At 44.0% G+C, this 21244-nt stretch overlaps 1 protein-coding gene across 3 annotated transcripts in view; it reads right to left on the bottom strand.

Annotated features, from left to right (window-relative positions):
- ATXN10 (ataxin 10) overlaps positions 1 to 21244 on the bottom strand; it is a 257913-nt gene that overhangs the window by 219220 nt on the left and 17449 nt on the right. For all 3 annotated transcript variants that reach the window (XR_008843212.1, XR_008843213.1, XM_056517502.1), the window contains exons 2-3: positions 13514 to 13699; positions 9796 to 9878 (exon numbers count right to left, since the gene is read on the bottom strand). Coding sequence is in view for 1 of the 3 variants with exons in the window: in XM_056517502.1 (XP_056373477.1) it covers positions 9796 to 9878; positions 13514 to 13699 (269 nt within the window). In the remaining 2 variants the exon portion in view is untranslated. The remainder of the gene's footprint in view (positions 1 to 9795; positions 9879 to 13513; positions 13700 to 21244) is intronic.

The raw sequence follows: 21244 nt of genomic DNA, 5'->3' as shown, positions 1-21244 counted from the left end.
ATGCAGGGAACTAAATAGTGCATAGAAGTGGTGTGGCAGACAAATAAGAGATGCAGCGTGGTGGTGGTCAGGTCCCGGGTAAGAAAAGGTGTCAGCAAATGCATGAATGAAGATGTCGTGAGGCAGTCACCATCCTTCAGGTAATAGCAAATCTTTATTCTTCATAAACGTGCGTTAAAAGGACAGCATGGGAAGGTACAGACGCAGCAGACCAGGCTTCATAACTACAGTCGTTTCACTCCGCCATGGAGTTTTATCAGGTTACAGTGTCTCACCTGTATGATGGAGGTTAAAAGCCTCCCAAATCACGTGATCTAGATAAGAGGAGTGTACAAACATGACAATACTATCCATTAAAAACATAGAAGACCTCAGTACAAAACTTAAAAAGGCAGTTGCAGGGTGGAAAAAATACTTAAACATTTTGAAGTCAGATCAGTCCTTTAGACCTAGGTTACCTAATGCACCCATTCGGATAATCCACCCCACGGGGATCTCGAGTATTAGAGAACTCCTTGTCGACACCGGCAAGAGTGAAGACTTTATTCATTTCATTTGAGATTCGCTGGAATTTATTTTGTCTTGCAATACCTTTCAATTTAATGATGATTGGTATGCCCAAATCAGTGGCATGGCGATGGGTACACCAGTGGCGTGTACCCTCGCCAATTTATTTGTTGCCATTTTTTAGAAAAAATTTGTTTTCGGTCTCAGTAATCCATATTTACGTCACGTCCACAGATATTTCCGCTTTGTAGATGATGTTTTTGTTATATGGACCGACGCTGAAAATAGTTTTCAAGATATTGTGAACCACATTAAACAGGAATAACATGAATCTAAAACTCACCTATAAAACTAGTTTAAGCAGTTTTATATGCAAAAGAAGCAGAGACAAAAGGCGCAGTAATGTGCCGTTACCCTTGACAACAACGCGTCAATGTGTAGATATCAAAGGTTATGCTCACCTTTTGGTGTTGCACAACACCATATAGTGCTTATTCGCCAAGGCAGTCGGCTGTTAACCGTTGCAGGAACCCGTGAATGCTGCCGGCCCTGCACCGTCCTGGAGATCCCCTGGATGGTCTGGAAGACTGGATGCAAACCACCACGGACTGTGGTAGAAAATAGGATGTGCAGGGCGCTCGACTCCAGTTGAACAAGTTCCCATTCCACCGCAAAGGAGTAAACTCGGTGGGTCTTTCTCACATAGGATTTTATTTGAATAAATAAAAAAATTAAATCAGAATAAAAGAAACAGCAAAATGGACACTGACTACGCGTTTCGAGGGGCGTGACCTGACGAAACGCGTAGTCCATGTCCATTTTGCTGTTTGTTTTATTCTGATTTTATTTTAATTTATTCAATTAAAATCCTGTGTGAGAAAGACCCACTGAGTTTATTCCTTTACGATTGGAAGGGGAACTTGTTCGTCTGTAGAAGAGCGCCCTGCACATCCTATATTCTACCACAGTCCGTGATGGTTTGCATCCAGTCTATAAAACTAGTTCTCATTCGCTAGAATTCCTTGATGTTTTACTTTCTAAGGAGGAGGATGGTATCCAAGTAACAGGTTATCGAAAAAGTACAGCAGGTAATGCCCTGCTTCATTATCAAAGTAACCACCCTGTTTACATGAAATCTTCTGTCCCATACAGTCAGTTCCTGCGTCTTCGCCGGATCAATGACACAGATAATGAATTTTTGAAGCAAGCCAGTGACTCATACGGTCAGTTCCGATGCAGGAGGGTATCCTCCAAAGGTCCTGGATCAAACTCTGGCAAAAGCTGCTTCCATGAATCGTGTGTCGTTGCTCCAGAAAAAAACGCAGAAGCGATATTACTGACAAACAAAATTAAAGGAAACTATCCACAAACATTGGTTCATCATTCAAAACAAATCCAGACCTAAAAAGGGGTACTCCGCTGCTCAGTGTTTGGAAAAAAAACTGTTCAGAAGGCTGGAGCTGGGAGCTCGGGACGTCAACGCCCTGCCCGCTCATGACGTAACACCCCGCCCCCTCAATGCAAGTCTATGGGAATGGGCATGACTACCCTTGGGGTTTTAAGCACCAGGTGAGACACTGCTGCAGCCAGTGATTGGCTGGGCTGGCAGGTCCTGCACCAAGCACTTATCTTGGAAGCAGGGTGAAGACATAAAATCAGGGCGGAACCAAACTGGAGCCGCGGGGGATCAGGGCTAGGTAAGTATAGTGTTTTTTGTTTTTTTTCCACGTCACCAGCAGGATAGGAATTTTAGCAAAATGCTAGATGGCCCATTTAACACTTCAGTTCTGCAGCTCCTGGCTTTAAATCCAACCCTGTATGTTCATGTTTTTGTGTTAGTTTCCACTCACACTCTAAAGATATAGATCTCTAAAGATATAGATCCATAGCTCATAAATAGATCCATAAATGTAGATTGAAAGTTCCCAACGTGTACAGTGCGTGACAACAATCTAATTTACGCATTCATGCTGTGGAATAAGTCATATGTAGAATATAGAAAGTGCTATTATGTGTTATGTTCAACATAAACCTATTTGTACATCTGAGCTCAGCCATAAAAAGCAGCGGTGCCATGAGCCCACTCTCCATGGGAAGAGTCAGGTTTAGGAAAATATTTCCTTATTCTGTGAATTGGAAACCTACAACGACTTCTAGCTTGGGATGGCCGGACTGCACACATAGAATGGTTGTCCATCCCTGTGTATTTCATAATCCTCTAAAAATAGAATTTTTATGTCACCCGTAAGTAGAGTTTTTAAGCAGGCAGCCCGGACATTTGCAATATATATATATATGTGTTTTATTACTCCAATGTACCCAACACAAAAAAGCAGCAACTTCACAAAAAGTCTTTACTAAATATTTCCAACCACAGCTCTACAGCTGTCTACAGCTCCTATGCAGATCTGTGCTAAACAAACAAACCCTGTGTAGTCCTCACACTCCCTACTAGTTGCCCCTTCTTCCAACTAGGAGGCAGATAGAAGGCACTATGATAGCATCAGTCTACACAGGGTTTGTTTGTAGTCTGTTATCATGGAGACACACAGGTTGGCATAGCAACTTTAGACACAAAATGGTAGGAAACATTCAGGGAAAACTATGTGCAGAGTTGATTTAAAAGGAGTACTCCACCGCTATACATATTATCCCCTATCCAAAAGGAAAGGGGATACCATGTCTGATCGTGGAGGGTCCCCAGCGGACAGACCCCGCCATCTCTGCCGCGGCCCCCCCAGTCAACCCGCGCACAGAGCGAACTCTGCTCCATGCGGGATGACTAGCAATCACAGCCGCCACGCCCCGTCCATTCATGCCTATGGAGGAGGTGGCATGGCATGACGTCACAATCACGGAAGCCCTAGCCTCTTCCATGACTGTTACGCAGCAGTGCCAGCACGGAGATCGCCGGGGATCCCAGCGGTCGGGTTCCCCGCGATCAGACATGTTATGTTGTCCCCTATCCTTTAAATAGGGGATAACATGTCTAAGGGCGGAGGCCTAGTCTTTCTACCTAAACCTTGTGAAAGAGGAAAAGCTACAATGATGCTTTTGCCCTCATATCCGTCCCCCACTAACTATTTTCTGTACCTACCTGCGAGACAGTCGGCAGAATGTTTAAAAGCCCCGGGCAATCTCTGCATCCTCCAAAAGTAACCCTAGTACTGGCAGTAGCAGAGCACAACAGAGCCACAGCTGCATTGCACAGTCTGCTGTTCCCAATGCTGTGCATCTCTAAAAGAGCTTTACCGGATGCCATATCCAATGCGCTCTGTCATCAGGTACAACATTTGGCGTTGCTATTTAGAGATGCACAGCACCGGGAACCGCAGAGTATGCAGTGCAGGTGTGGCTCCTTCATCCTTTGCTACTGCCAGTACTAGATTTTCTATTGAAGGATAGATATGTGATCTTTTTTGCCCTAAGATATATTTGTATTGATATTTGTTGAGTCATAGACATATGGCATGAGTTTTGATCGGTTGGGGTCTAGGTGTTTAGAGCCCCACCAATTGCTTTAATCACGGCTCTCACTGCTCTCCCAGTTGTGTTGCAGGATGCTTCATAGATTTACTATAAAATCTGTCTCGTGCAACAAGACAGGAAGAGCAGCGAGCCACGGAGTGAACCGATCACCAGCGCTTCTCCTCATTTGGTGGTGGTCTAATCGCTCAGACCCGGACTGATGAAAACTTTCTACATCTCTAATATACTTCAAAACTTTTTGAGACACAATAGCAACACTTTAATAGGAATTACTCCAGATACTGTCAAATGTTTATTTTTTGCATTGGAGATCGGTTTTAAGAATAAGGGAATTGCTATTTAGACAACTCCTGAAAGCATTAGCGCAGGTTCACTAAAGGTCAACTAGAGCTTTCCTATCAATATAAGGCCTGTCTGCCAGTAAAAGTCTACTGTGCATTCCAGTAGTCTATTTACTATACCATTATTCCATAACCATCGATTCCCTAGAGTGCAAAATTCTATCCAAAAATTTCAGAGGAAAGATGTCTTTAGGAGGTGTGGTCCAAAACTTAAATTTTAAAGTTCATGTTTCCAAGCACTTTCAGCAAACAGAGTAAGAAAATATAAAAAAGCAGAAAAAGAAAATGTGGATTTGCTTCCTTGTTTTTATATGCGTTGAAAGGTAAAAGAAACAAAAATGTCAAAATCACTTTGGGCGTCCAAAAACAACATCATTGACTCAAAATGAATAAACAACATAAAAAAAACATGGGGTTAAACTTATATTAAAATTTTGATGCGTATAATATATTTGTCACACTACCATAATAATTTTCTGAAGAAAAAATAATATAAATTCCCGTCTGACAGAGTAATAACAGCCTTGTCTATAGACGCAGCAGAGCCGACCTGGCTACGTACTTGGTAATTCTTTAAAAATGAGGGGAAAAAAATAGTAAATATATTGCAAAATCAAAAAGGAGCATAGGACATAAAAATCAGCTGTGGCTATACGTTCCTGCACGGGAGCGGGTTTGTGGAACGGAAACGTGACCGCTCTTGGCAATCCGGTACGGAGCAGTGGAGGTCCTGCCATAAATCATGACAGGAAGTTTGTCTGTAACGTGGCGCAACAGGGGATCATGTGGCCAGGAGGGGACGTTAGGAATGGCGGAATGCGGGCTGAGCTCTTTAGAAGCAGCGCCAATCTTAAATGAACCGTGAAGAGTTCAGAGGGAGTACACGCGATTAGAGAAATGCTGGAAATCCACAATTAATAAATCTCCGGGACATTACTGGTACACAGCGGACATGTCAGATTCCAGGGATAAACATGGTTATCCAAAATTGAAAAAAAAACATAGCTGCTTTCTTCCTTAAACAGTGCTGGGGGGGGGGGGCAAGAGACCCTCATTCTTGAGATTGATGGGGGTCCCTACAGTCAAACACCTAAAGGGGTACTCCCTCTTTAGACATCTTATCCCCTATCCAAAGAATAGGGGATAAGATGTCTAATCGCAGGAGTCACGCCACCGGGGACCCCCGCCATCTCGACTGTGGCACCCCAGACATCCGGTGGATGGAGCGAACTTCGGGAGGTGTCGGATGACTGGCAATGCGGGATGGAGGCTCGCAACATCACGGCCACGCCCCCTCAAAGCATGTTTATGGGAGCGGGCGTGCAATGAGGGGGTGTGTCCGTGACATCATGAGCCTTCGATGCTGCACCTGACGCTCTAAACGAACGTCGGCTGCAGCAGGGAGATCCCCAGCAGCGGGACCCCTGCGATCAGACATCTTATCCCCCATCCTTTGGATAGTGAATAAGATGTCTAGGGACGGAGTACCTCTTTAAAGGGCATTCCCATCTCAGCTTGTGGATAGGGGATAACAAGTTTATCAGTGGGAGTCCGACCTCTGGGACCCCTGTCGCTTCTGAGAACGAAGACACAACTGTCCCTGGAATGAGCGGAGCTGTCCGGTCATGCTGGGGGGGGGGGGGGGGGTTGTAGTTTTGCAACTGCTGGAGGAAAAACACTGGACTAGAGAACTATGTAGAGACCTGGCTGTGAGGCAGTGACTGAGCATGTGTGTCTACCATCCTCAGCTCAGTAGGCAGACATGCACACTCCTGTACACTTTGAGAACCTGGTGGTGCTATATTATGCAATAAAATGTCATAAGTCTTTGTTGGATCTGTAACGCCCACAGGTGCGGCTACCTGGTGTCCTGCCACTCACTACTGCTGCCGAGCCCGTGTTCCTGTGGCCAGCACTTAAGGGATGCACACATGCTTTTTAAGGGTCTATTCACACGTACCGTATCCGATGCAAATTTGACACATAAAATTCCGTAGAAAACTTGCAAAACTTGTTTTCCGTGCGTCAAATCTACACATTCACGTCTCCTACAGCTGTGAGTTTGGACCCGCGTATTCTCACTTGCGCTGGCAGGTTAAACGTGCAGCTTCAAATCTGCAGCAGATGCGGTACGTGTGAATAGACCCTAAAGGGCCAGACAATGCATTACTAAAACCTTTTCCTACCTATCCATGCTCAGCTCCCTTTAGAAGGGGTGATAGATGGCAATGCCTGAGTGGATTCCACTGTGTGCACGGGAGTGGCGGATCCGGGGGGGGGGGTCAAATATAATAATACTTGTTTTCATATAGAGGTTCAGAATCCGCTGACCTAGTGAGGAGCCGTCTGGGCATCAAGTTCTTCAGCGAAAACATTTAGCTGGACCAGGCGGTATGTACCATCTGAATTAGATAAGGAAAGACTATAGAGAAGACGTCACCTATAGTCACTGATATCATTGTGTATTGTCCTGACTGTCCCATCAGAGCGGTAGTCACTTGTAAGTTTTGCAGTAACGATGGGTGAAACAACAACTCCCAGCATAACCTCACCACTACTTAGGTCATACTGGGAGCTGTAGGTTTAAATTGTAAAAACTTCTTTAGCGCTTTCCAATTCTGTGGCAATTGGTGTATTTGATTATTATACTGGATACATTTAATAATATTGTAAGTTCTTTAAGAAACACCTTATTTTCTGTCCACCAAAACGAAATTCTCTAATATTGCCCCTCCCGAGACTAGACTCTGGATCCGCCCCTGGTGCACGGTGAGGCCGAATCCCATTGAAAGCAATTGCTGCAGCAGAATTTCGGAACGGAACATGTGAACATGTACTTTTTGTGATTTTACAGTGTCCAGCTAAGCCGAAACTCATCCTGTCTTCTGTGTACGACCAATGCCAGACTCATCCTCCTGTACTCTGTGTCTGACCCAGAACCTGTGACGCCTCCATCCACCATGACTACACCTCTGCCTGACCCTTGTGTACCGTATCTACTCTCTCTACTCTCCTTTGCCTCAACCAGACTACTGACTACTCTTACTTGCATATACACCCCCCCCGCGGTGCTGTGCACTGGCCCTACTTGTTCCACTAGGCCAATCGCGCCACTCACACCAGGACCATACTTGGAATGGGACCTTATACTCTGGCAAAAATGGGTGAAAACATGGAGGGTATTTAGGCTACGCTCTTAAAAGGGTACTCCGCCCCTAGACATCTTATCCCCTATCCAAAGAATAGGGGGAATAAGATGTCTGATGGCAGGGTCCCGCTGCTGTGGACCCCCTGCGATCTTGGCTGCGGCACCCCAGACATTCAGTGCACAGAGCGAACTTTGCTCCGTGCTGGATGACTGGCGATGCGGTGTGGAGGCTCGTGACGTCACGGTCCGCTTGTGAAGTCAGGACCATGCCCCCTCAATGCAAGTCTATGGGAGGGGGCGTGATGCCCCCTCCCATAGACTTGCATTGAGGGGGCATGGTCGTGACTTCACAAGCCTCCGGCGCTACACCCGACGCTCTAAACGAACACCGGGTGCAGTAGGGAGATCGCAGGGGTCCCCAGTGGCAGGACCCCCGCAATCAGACATCTTATCCCCTATCCTTTGGATAGGGGATAAGAGGTCTAGGGGCAGAGTATCCCTTTATGCAGAACTGGTTTGGTATAACAGCAGGTCAACAGCCATTGCCTTGTTAAAGAATCCTTTTTAGAACAACATGTAAATTGAAAACACGGTTAATTTTTGGGTCTACATACAATGAATAAGCTCTTAAAAACAAAACAAAAAAACAAAACCTTTCACCCAGTCTTTATTACGGTGCTATAGGGACGGGGCTAAGTTTAGAGCCGCCATTAGCAGAGAGGAGAATGGAGAAGCTGGATTTAATTTTCTATAGTTAATAAATCACTGTCTATTTAATGACAATGCTGCAGCTTCACTGAGCGGAATATATACTTGTTAGAGACCACAGTGCTAGATGTCGTGCCAGCGCCTCTGCACGCACTATTTCCTAGCAATTCACGTCCTATAGTACAAACTGAACTTTCACTAGCAATTACTAAGCCACAAAAAAGGCCGCCTGAAGAAGGAGAGCGCTGTCTAATAGTCTGCAGCTTATCTATATCCCATCCTCCATAGACCTTCCATTAAACTAAAAGGTATCACTTGTCATTAGGGAGGTTCGGATATAGATAGAGAGCGAGCGATAGAGAGCGAGCGATAGAGAGCGAGCGATAGAGAGCGAGCGATAGAGAGATACAGAAATATGCCAGTAATGTACATGGTTGGGGATCTGACCCATGACCCATACTACAATATAGTGCTGTGTTGCCATCACTTAAATACCCATTTGATTTCCATATACAATGTTTTTTTGAATGAAGTTGTGACCACTGGAGTTCGATAACCATATGCTTGTTATAATATTCACGAATAGGATGTTTAACTTCTATTCATTTTATTAATTTTTATTTAATTTTTATTCCTTTTCCCTTTGTCTACATGTACTTCTTACTAATTTTACTGATATGTTTGTTGTGTTTGTTTAATGTTTAAAACCTAGTAAACATAAATTTTACAGAAAAAAAGAAGAAGAATAAACAGGTTATGGTGGTGCCAATAGGAGGCACCCACTGCTATGTACGATGCTGTGTTTACATAAACAACCGAGAACTCCGCTCCAGATGGTGTAGCAGCCTCCTATCGCTTTCAATGGGATTCTGCCGCCCCATTCACACTATGGACTGTCCACCGCGGAAATTCCGAAAACCCCAGACTCAGCCGGAAGAAAGAACATGCTCATTCTTTCAACGAAATGCACTCGGAAATGGATTGCCTTCTACGGAGACGCAGCATTTTCCGAGTTGTCCTAGTGCCGGCAGACAAGAGCCGCGGTGTGAATGAGCCCTAAGGATTGTGCAAAGTGGAGAATCCCTTTAAAGCGGCACACCCCTGGAAAACATTTTTTTTTTTTTTAAATCAACTGGTGCCAGAAATTTAAACGGATTTCTAAATTACTTCCATTTAAAAATCTTAATCCATCCAGTACTTATCAGCTGCTGTATGTTCACAGGAAGTTCTTTTCTTTTTGAATTTCCTTTCTGTCTGACCACAGTGCTCTCTGCTGACACCTCTGTCCATTTTGGGAACTGTCTGGAGCAGGATAGATTTGCTATGGGGATTTACTCCTACTCTGGACAGTTTCTGACATGGACAGAGTTGTCAGCAGAGAGCACTGTGGTCAGAAAAAGGAAATTCAAAAATAAAAGAACTTCCTCTGGAAAATACAGCAGCTAATCAGTACTGGAAGGAAAAAGATTTTTTTAATAGAAGTAATTTACAAATCTGTATAGCACCAGTTGATTAAAAAAAAAAAATGTTTTTCAGCGTAGTACTCCTTTAACAGTAATCCAAGTCAATTATATGAAATATATGAGGAACTTCTTTTCTTACCAACTAAACAAGATTCTTGTGAGGTGTTTGACGTAATGAAGACTCCAATGAGGGTTATGGCTTTCTCGATCAGTCCGATGTTTCTGTCACATAGAAGGTATTATAAAAGTGATAGCATGATGAGAGAAAGGCAAGAAATATTTGCTGTACAGTCATACAATTATTTTTCAGAGCCATAAGACAATCATTTCTGCAATGATTTCCTGTTGTCTATGGTTCATCCCAGCAGGAAGTGTTCAATTTCCCTGCAGTGCCGCCACAGGAGAAATTAAGTATTGCACAGTTTACAGTAACATGTAGACATGTCTAGTACTCCAGGGCAAGAGAGACTGCATTTTGGCAATGAAATGAGGGTCTGAAAAAGTGATCTAGAGCAGTGGTCTAAACAAACAACAAAAAATGTGGTCTCAGATGGCTGGAGGTGCTCAACCCCAAATGCGGTTGTGCATTTATACTGGGGGAGCAGATCCTGCCCTTGTAGTCCTAGAGCAGTGGTCTCCAAACTTTGGCTCTCCAGATGTAACCAAACTACAACTCCCAGCATGCTTGGACAGGCAACGGCCAACGGCCTTTCTGTAGAGATCTACCTTTGCATACTACAAGGAGCATTACATAGTCTCATAGACTACCTAACCACGAAGAGACATCCACCGCCCCCTCGGTTCCAGTAAGCAAAACTCAGTACTATTTTGAGGATGAGGAAAGGGAATAATAATTTCATGTTGCCATTTAAAGAGAATCTGAAAGCTATTTTACCCAATACATTGGGTTATAGTGTGGGTGTATAGCTGTAAAGAGAAGTGCAATTTACATGTTCACATTACGTATGTCTAAAGTTCTGCCCATTAGAAGCTCCTGGCTATAGCGCTCCAGCGCGCACTGGAGGCGGGGAGCCGGCTCATGCAGCTCCCCCTGCCTCATCAATATTCCGCCCTGGCCCGCCCCCTTCTGTGACGTCAGAGTCGGGGGTGAGTTTGGGTAAGGAGCGATTTGTTTCTCGCTACAACTAGCTCTGACGTCATGGAAGGGGCGGGTCAGAATATTGATGAGGCAGGGGGAGCTGCACAAGCCGGCTCCCTGCCTCCAGTGCGTGCTGGAGCGCAATAGCAAGCAGCTTCTAATGGGCAGAACTTTAGACATACATAACGTAAACATGTAAGTTACACTTCTTTTTACAGCTATTCACCAGCAATATATTGGTCAGATTCTCTTTAATATTATGCAGCTTTAGTTTTAGGTTATCAGCGTAATGATCTCCCCTGTAGACTGTTTCCTGTATGTACAGAGCACCAGGATCTCCAAACCTTGCAATGACATCTGCTGAGCAGCTCCCTGAGCTTTGTGGTTGCATTATGCAAGCTTTCTCTACCAAATTAAAGGGAGAGCCTTCTGCCCCACACAGTGAAACCGCACGAACATACAAGTATTCTGCATGGGGTACGACGTGCCAAGGAAACGGGGATGGATATTGTGCTTACACAGGGCTTTCCTTTAACCTGTACAGTAGCTAAAAGTCTATTCTCCGCAGAGATACATCTGCAAGACAGGGCTTGCGATAAGGCTCTGTTCTCATTTGCATTAGAGCCTCTCAGACAGACACCTCACCAGGCCCCAATTTAAGTCAAAATGGTCTGTAAGGCACCATTGATATGCAAGACAGTTAGAGTTCGACATTGCTTCGTCTCTGTTTCTGTTCAGGCTCTGTTCACATCTGCAGTGTGAATTATTAGCATACCGGGTGCCAAAACTAACAGAACTGATTACTACTCTGTGTGTATGTTGGAGGGTTGGGTGTTTATAATAAGATTGGTAGGGTTTTGACTCCAGCAGTAGCTACTTCTTTTACGCATACTGGTTCTTACTGCACAGCACCATATAGTGCCTGTGCTTGGTATTGCAGCATTATCCCTTCATTTGAACACTGCAGCACCCGCAAAGAGCTTACTGCTTGGTGCGCAGAGTCACATCCCCATTGATCCAATATTAAAGCGGGCCTGTCAGCAAAAAGACAGGGTTAAGAAGGGAAAATAAGCACATGGCTAGATAAGGCCTTTCCAGCACCAAGTCTTTTTGTTAATATGTAAATTAGGCTCAAGGGTCCAGGGGGCATTGGCCTGGCCTATGAAATCCAACTCATGACACTATCACCGCTCCAAGGCCCACTTGCATCCACTTATCCTGTTTGACTGACAGCCACCAGGTAAGATGGACATAGGCTGGACATATCTCGGGACTTGCTGTGCTGTGGAACCCCCCTGGGCACTTTAGTCTAATTTTGAATATTTACAAAAAAGGCTTGCCAACTAAGAGGACTACTGATGACTATGCCCTTTCTAGCTATAGCCTTGTTTACACCCTTATTTTCCTGCCATTTTAATGGCCTCATACAAGGATGGTGAGTCTATGGCACATCGGGGGCTCTCAGCTGGCACATGAGCTGTAAGTTTAAAGGGCCAGTGCTACCATAAGGCAGCAGCTTTAGGGTGCCAAGGTGGGGGCAGGCCCACAGGTGAAGGGGAGGTCCACCCAAGGAACCGGCATCCATATCCTGGATCCACCATGGGGGGGGGGGGGGGGGGGGGAGAGTAAGCAGGGCGTAATTCTATACAAAAGACAGTATGGGGGCCAAACTCTACATAGGGGGACAGTATGGGGTCCTAATTACTATATTGGGGAAAGTATGAGGGGACTAAAAATACTACAACTCTGAAATGGCTGTCTGGTCTGGGTTAGTTTTACAACCGCTAGGGGGCTTTCCGTAGCCTATACAGAGGATTTCTTTTAGAAAAACATTTCATACAGTTGTCTGAACGAATTGCTTCTGTCTTATTTAGAAGAAAAACACAATAAGAGGTTTGAATCATACAAAATGTACATAGTACCTATACATACGTATATATTATAGGATACTGCTGAAAAAATATATAGTATTTAGACCGCTCATACTGTCCGCAATATAGTATTAGGACCCCCATACGGTAAAGGCCCCTCACTGTCCCCCATATAGTAATAGGACCCCCATACTGTCCACCATAAAGTAATAGGACCCCCATACTATCCCTCAGAGTATACGAACCCATCATCCAGTATTAGGAAACCCATACTGTCCCTCATAGAGTACTAAGACGCCATTCTTTGCCCTATATAGTATTTTGACTCACATAATGTCCCCCATATAGTAATAGGACCCCCATACTGTCCACCATAAAGTAATAGGACCCCCATACTATCCCTCAGAGTATACGAACCCATCATCCAGTATTAGGAAACCCATACTGTCCCTCATAGAGTACTAAGACACCATTCTTTGCCCTATATAGTATTTTGACTCACATAATGTCCCCCATATAGTAATAGGACCCCCATACTGTCAACCATATAGTATAAGGACCCCCATATTATCCCTTTTAGAGTATAAAAACCTCCATACTGTCCCTCAGAATTAGGACCACCATACTGTCCCTCATATAGTATTAGGACTCCCATAATGTCCCACATATAGTATTAGGGATGCTGGAAGTTGTAGTTTTGCAACAGCTGGGGGAACCCTGGTTAGGAGAGCCTGTTATTGTGTTTCTATTGTCAAATATTATATGAACATTTTATATGTTCATATGAAATCTTATCATCACTAATACCTTTTACCCAAAAATAGTCTTATAAGACTGAAATCCTCCATCAGCAGTGAAGCTCCTCTATCTGCAGGTACAGCGCTCACCTGATGGTATCCTGATTCGGAAGGCATTGTGCACTGGCGTTTCTCAAGCATCGGAAGCATTCGGCTGATAAGTCAAACCAAGGTCCCGCGGAGGGTTCAGACACCGCAATCTGCGTCTGGATCTCCTGCTGCGCTCTAGACAGTATCTGTAATATCAAGGTGAATATCTTCTCATCTGCAACCTCTCTGGAAGAGAACAAAGACACAACAGATGGAGAGAACGTCTGAAAAGACACATGAACGCCTTACAAGTTATAACACACTGATACATCCTATAGGACAAGTCCTAACCCTGCTGTATATAGAGCTCCTGGTTCTGCGGTGGATACCTGAAGTAGGGGAGATCATAAAGGAATTGTCTCATTTAGAAAACCCGTTTTATATATAATATCGGTAAATTCAAGTTAATACTAGTGTCACATCTAGCCGTGAGCGCTCCCCTTCTCTCACCTCTCCAGCCGGCCGGGCTGGGATTCGCATTGCGGGACGCGCCCACACCTCCGTTCTCTCCTGCCTTGTCCGTCCTGGAGTGTGTGGTTTCGGTTGTATTACTTGCCGTGTGGGAATGAAGCCTCAAAAGGGTACTCTGAGGAACTTAACTTATTCCCTATGCACAGGATAGGGATATAGGGGGAGATTTATCAAAACCTGTCCAGAGGAAGTTGCCGTGTTGTCCATAGCCACCAATCAGATCGCTTCTTTCATTTTTAACAAGGCCTCTGCAAAATTAAAGACGACATCTGATTGGTTGCTATGCGCAACACAGCAACTTTTCCACTGGACAGGTTTTGATAAATCTCCCCCTAAGTGTCTATTTATGGGGGGGTCCATCCACTGGGACCCCCACAATCTCCTGTACAGGGGTCAGCTACTTATGCGTCCTTGGCGTGCTACGGTCCCAAGTGATGACCCACCCAATCACCGGCTTAGGCAGGACATGGCTGAGGCCGATGATTGGATGAGTCGGCCGTCACTTGTGGTTGCCTAGGAAGGTGGAGACTGATCGCACCGAAGACAGGTCAGTTGATGGGCGCAGTGGTCAGACCTCCCGTGATGAGACGCTTATCCCCTATGCTGTGTATAGGGAATAGGTTCAGTTCCCGGAGTTTCCCTTTAAGTCAAATAATCAGATAAAAAGGGAGCAATCACAAGGATCATAAAAAAGTTTGGTAACACGAGGGATAGAGGAGAAAAACAACTTGTGGATAGGGAACGCCCCGACTCTCTGAAAAGGAGTGCCTGCAGCACGGAACTCCTTTTCAGGAGCGGGGGGCCCCAGTGTTCAGACTGCTGCAATCAGACACTTATCAACTTCTATGGGAGCGCCGAGAGTACAGCACTCGGGTCTCTCTGGCGTCCCATATAAAAGGGAATAAAGCACAAACCATCTGTAGCTTGCACTCGGGGCGCTGGGCAGATTGATCACGGGGGGTCCAAGTGGTAGGAAGGGTCACAATCAGGCACTTATACTCTATCCTGAGGATAAGGGATGAGTTGCTTTTTGCCAGACTACCCCTTTAAATAGGAGTTGTCCCATCTCCTTACTTCTGGCTTTTCCAGCTGTTTGCAGAGGCTGGAGGTGGTTGGGAAAGTCAAAAAACAGCTGAAGCGGGGAAGATATGCAACTTGTGTAACTCCCATTGAGGGGTAATCAACTGGTGCCAGATTTGTAAATTACTTCTATTTAAAAATCTTAATCCTTCCAGTACTTAGCAGCTGCTGTATGCTCCAGAGGAAGTTCTTTTCTTTTTGAATGTCTTTCCAGTCTGACACCAGTGCTCTCTGCTGACACCTCTGTGCATGTCAGGAACTGTCCAGAGTAAGTGCAAATCCCCATAGCAAACCTCTCCTGTTCTGGACAGTTCCAGACATGGACAGTGGTGTCAACAGAGAGCACTGTGGTCAGATAGAAAGGAAATTCAAAAAGAAAAGAACTTCCTCTGGAACATAGAGCAGCTGATAAGTACTGGACAGATTAAGATTTTTTTTTTTAATAGAAGTAATTTACAAATCTGGCACCAGTTGATTTAAAAAAAAAAAAAATAATAATAATGTATTGTTTTCCACTGGAGTACCCCTTTAATGGAGTTAGCCTCACAAACTACTCAGTTAACATAACTCCGTGAGTAAGAAGATGGGACAACCCTTTTAACTATGGCAAAAATTGCCCTGACTATATGAAACAAAACTCAAAAAGCGATACCCTGTAAAAGGACATCCACTCCACCACCATCTGAAAAAAAAAAAAAAAAAAAAACACATTCTTCTACTCTCAGAAGTATGCTGTAAAAATGGCGCGCTAGGCTATTCGAGGCAATCAAAAATAATCCAACTACTGTGGCCTAATGGGACAGTTACAGATTAAAGGGGTACTCCACTGGCCAGCGTTTGGAAGTAAATGTTCTGAACGTCATTTTCGCGCAGCAGGGGTCGGCAGCGCCCCTCGTGACATCACGGTCACGCCCTCTCAATGCAAGTCTATGGGAGGGTCGTCACGCCCTCTCCAAAAGACTTGAATTAAGGGGGCGTGGTCGTGTTGTCATGAGGGGCGCGGCCGACCCCTGCTGCACCAAAACATCGTTCAGAACATTTACTTCCGAACGTTGGCCAGTGGAGTACCCCTTTAAGAAAGCATATGGCAATGGTTAATTCATATTTACAGGATAAATGCTATAAAAATACATCGTAGGACGTTGTTAGAAAAAGGATAAAAAATAAGATATATAGATATATATAGATATATATATATATATATATATATATATATAGATATATAGAGAGAGAGAGAGAGAGATAGATAGAGATAGATAGAGATAGATAGATAGAGAGATAGATAGATAGATAGATAGAGAGATAGAGAGATAGAGAGATAGAGAGATAGAGAGATAGAGAGATAGAGAGATAGAGAGAGAGAGAGAGAGAGAGAGAGAGAGAGAGAGAGAGAGAGAGAGATATAGAGAGAGAGAGAGATATATATATATATAGATATATATATATAGATATACCGTATATATTATATATATGTCTTTTTTTTTTACTTGATCAACGAGCCCAAAGCCCCACACTCTGGCGGCACTAGGTTGGTCTCTCCGATGAAGGCATTAGTGGTGAGCCACGGCCCGACTCCCATCACTCAATCATTCCAGATTAGTAAAGCAGAAAGGAAACTTTGCCCAATGAAAAGTATATAAAAATAAAGCTACTGTGCAGTAAAGGGCTCTTCATCCTGTGCCAGACATACCGCCATCCCCCGGAATATTACAGAATATTAAATACAGATCATCGCTGAAACATTACAACCGGACTGCACCATTTTTGAAAAAAGTTTTAAGTGTCGTAATATATGGAATATCTTACAAATTATATGCTATTTTATTTCATTCATAGGGCACAAAGCAAAATTAAAAACATACAGGTTCAAAAGAAAAGGAATTTTTTTTATTTTTTACTTTTTATTTTTTTTTAAGAGGGGTTTACGATAAAAATAAGCATGGAGTGATCTTGCGAAAAATCCCAGCGACCCAAGGAGATCTGGCAAACGTACTGCAATTTCCCTGCAGTGCCACCACAGGTGAAATGGAGTATTACAAGTAGAGATGAGCGAACTTACAGTAAATTCGATTCGTCACGAACTTCTCTGCTCGGCAGTTGATGACTTTTCCTGCATAAATTAGTTCAGCTTTCAGGTGCTCCCGTGGGCTGGAAAAGGTGGATACAGTCCTAGGAGACTCTTTCCTAGGGCTATATCCACCTTTTCCAGCCCACCGGAGCCCCGGAAAGCTGAACTAATTTATGCAGGATAAGTCATCAACTGCCGAGCCGAGAAGTTCGTGACGAATCGAATTTACTGTAAATTCGCTCATCTCTAGTTGGCACCCCTGAAATTTTTCTAGAAAATGAAATATTTCTCACAGAAAAGGATTGCAGTAACACATGTTTTGCTATACAAATGTTTATTCCCTTTGTGTGTATTGGAACTAGGGCTGGGCGGTATATATACCGGTTCATACCGAATACTGACATTTTTGTGCTGCACGATATGAATTTTAACCCATACCGCAATACCGGTTGGGCCCCTCCCCCTCGGGAATGACTGAATGAGCCCAGCGCTGCGCTGTCCCCACATCGGGGAACTAATCACAAGTCACCCGCGAGCGCTGTTCTGCCCCCCAATTAATTATCAGCCCAGCGCTGTCCCCATCGGGGTAAATACTGATATGTCACCCGCATGGGCTGCCCTCCTCATCCTCATGTTTGTTGCAGCCGCCGGCGTTGACACTCTATACCAGTGGTCTTCAACCTGCCGACCTCCAGATGTTGCAAAACTACAACTCTCAGCATGCCTGGACAGCCGTTGGCTGTCCAGGCATGCTGGGAGTTGTAGTTTTGCAACATCTGGAGGTCGGCAGGTTGAAGACCACTGCTCTATACTGTGCGGTATCCCTATGCCCGGGCTGCAAAAAATAAACAAAATAAACTTCATCTCACCTCCCGTTGGTCCGGTACCGGCCTCATCTGCTTCCTAGTGAATGGAACGTCGGACAGCAGTCAGCCTATCACCGGCCGCAGCGATGTTCTGCCTCGGCCGCTGATAGGCTGAGCCCACTGTCATGTAAGAAGCCGTCCAGAGCTCCTTACATGACAGTGGGCTCAGCCTATCAGCGGCCGAGGCAGAACATCGCTGCGGCCGGTGATAGGCTGACGGCTGTCCGACGTTCCATTCACTAGGAAGCAGATGAGGCCGGTACCGGACCAACGGGAGGTGAGATGAAGTTTATTTTGTTCAACGTTCCCGTCCCCAGCGTAAGGCCGACGTCGGAACATGCGCCAATTTATTTTGTTTACCTTGTGTCTGCACCGGCAACAAACAGCACGAGGAGGGCAGAGGGTGACATGTGAGTATTTACCCCGATGGGGGCAGCGCTGGGCTGATGATTTTTGTTGGGGGGGGGGGGGGGGGGGGGGCAGAATAGCGCAGGGCGGATAATTTGGGGGGGGGGGGGGAGAAGGAAATACCGTTATATACCGTGGAACCGCCGAAAGTTACAAAAATACCGTGATACGCAGATCTGGTCATACCGCCCAGCCCTAATTGGAAATAAACCAAAAAAGGGAGGAAAAAAAAAGTCATAATGTCACCAAACTCCAAAAACGGGCTGGACAAAATTATTGCCACCCATAACTTAACCCCTTAAGGACTCAGCGTTTTTTCACTTATGGTTTTTAAAAGGGTTGGAGGAAAAAACTAAACACTTAAAATTTTGCACCTAAAATTCCATATGATGGCTTATGTTTTGCGCCACCAATTCTACTTTGCAGTGACATTAGTAATTTTACCAAAAGATCTACGGCCAAACGGAAAAAAAAATTCATTGTGCAACTAAATTGAAGAAGAAAAAACGCCATTTTGTAACTTTTTGGGGCTTCCGTTTCTACGCAGTAAATTTTTCAGTAAATGACACCTTTTCTTTATTCTGTAGGTCCATACGATTAAAATGATACCCTACTTATATAGGTTTGATTTTGTGTTACTTTTGGAAAAAATCATAACTACATGCAGGAAAATGTATACGTTTAAAATTGTCATCTTCTGACCCCTATAACTTTTTTATTTTTCCGTGTATGGGGCGGTATGAGGGCTCAATTTTTGCGGCGTGATCTGAAGTTTTTAGCGGTACAATTTTTTGTTTTGATTGGACTTATTGATTGATATAATTTTTTTCATGATATAAAAAGTGACCAAAAATGCACTATTTTGGACTTTTGAATTTTTTTGCGCCTACGCCATTGACCGTGCGGTTTAATTAATGATATATTTTTTATAATTCGGACATCTCCGCACGTGGCGATACCACATATGTTTTTTTTTTTTTATTAAGACAGTTTTTTTTTATGGGAAAAGGGGGGTGATTCAAACTTTTATTAGGGAAGGGGTTAAATGATCTTTATTCACTTTTTTTTCACAGTGTTATAGGTCCCATAGGGACCTATAACACTGCACACACTGATCATTGTTATCCCATAGGGATCTATAACACTGCACACACTGATCATTGTTATCCCATAGGGACCTATAACACTGCACACACTGATCTTTATCATTGATCACTGGTTTCTCATAGGAAACCATTGATCAATGATTCTGCCGCTTGACTGCTCATGCCTGGATCTCAGGCACTGAGCAGTCATTCGGTGATCTGACACCAGGAGGCAGGTAGGGACCCTCCTGCTGTGTCTCAGCTGCTCGGGATGCCGCGATTTCGCTGCGGACATCCCGAACAGCCCCCTGAGATAACCGGCAATGATTTACTTTCATTTTAGATGTGGCGTTCATAGTTGAAGGGTTAATAGCGTGCGGCACCGCGATCAGTGTCGCGCACTATTAGCCACGGGTCCCGGCCGGGCCCAGCCACGCTGTGGCCCCGCGTTATAGAATTGGAGCGGATTCATGACGTACAGATACGTCATAGGTCCTGTAGGGGTTAAAGGGGTACTCTGGTGGAATTTTTTTTTTTTTTTTTTAATCAACTGGTGGCAGAAAGTTAAACAGATTTGTAATTTACATCTATTAAAACATCTTAATCCTTCCAGTACTTATTAGTTTCTGAATACTACAGAGAAAATTATTTTCTTTTTGGAACACAGAGCTCTCTGCTGAATCATGAGCACAGTGCTCTCTGCTGACATCTCTGTCCATTTTAAGAACTGTCCAGAGTAGGAGAAAATCCCCATAGCAAACATATGCTGCTCTGGACAGTTCCTAAAATGGACAGAGATGTCAGCAGAGAGCACTGTGATTTCAGGGGTGCCAACATTTATGGCCATGACTGTATAATATATATATATATATATATATATATATATATATATATAAAAAAAAATACTGTGCAATATTACTGTGGACTTCCCGAGAATCACTGAAAAGATTGCAGTGCAAAACACAAGAGTGCCACACACAGGCAAACAACGGTACTAAACATTAAAAGTTCAAAATGTTTGCAGATTGTGCATAAACTTTTACAACTGTATTTAATCCTAATTAGAAATGTTGCACTGTAGTTAAAAGAAGCACTTTTATTAGCTTATACATAGGCTATTAAAAAAGAATAATGGAGGAGTTATTGTGTATGCCTTGTGCTTACCTGTTTAGCTGATGTGGCAGGCATAACATTTTGAACAATTTTGATGCTATTTAAAAACATAAATCCTCTGGCTTTGAAGAGAGAGGGGATGGAGTCGCATTACTTTAATTCAACTACCCTAGACGAACCTAGTCACCTGACAAGACTACAGCAACCAGAAGCCTAAACTGCTGATACTCCTAAGTGGGTCGGTGTCAGTTCACACTACACACAGTTTTGATGCATTTTTTTTTATTAAACGTGTGCTTTTTAGAGAAATAATCGCCATGGGGAGAAAGTGATTTGACCTATAATCACAATTCAGGTGTTTTATGAAGATTTGAATTATTTATGCTGTGCTCACATGTTGGATTTTTATCGCATTTTTGACATGTTTTGGCTTTGTTTTTGTTGCAGGTTTCCGAAAGCGTTGTAAAAAATGACACGTCTTACAGCATTTTACGTGATTGTGATCAATAGTAAACAGAAATATCCTGTCAAAAATGCAAAGTGTAAACACAGCTTCAGGGGGAGGTGTATAACTTAGGGATCGACCGATATCTGTTTTTTTAGGGCCGATAATCGGTGCAGGTTAGGGCCGCTAGCCGAT

This window comes from Hyla sarda, chromosome 4 (genome assembly GCF_029499605.1).
Source record: "Hyla sarda isolate aHylSar1 chromosome 4, aHylSar1.hap1, whole genome shotgun sequence".
NCBI lineage: Eukaryota > Metazoa > Chordata > Amphibia > Anura > Hylidae > Hyla > Hyla sarda.
Note: the sequence above shows the minus strand (reverse complement) of the source record. Positions and strands in the feature narration are given on the sequence as shown.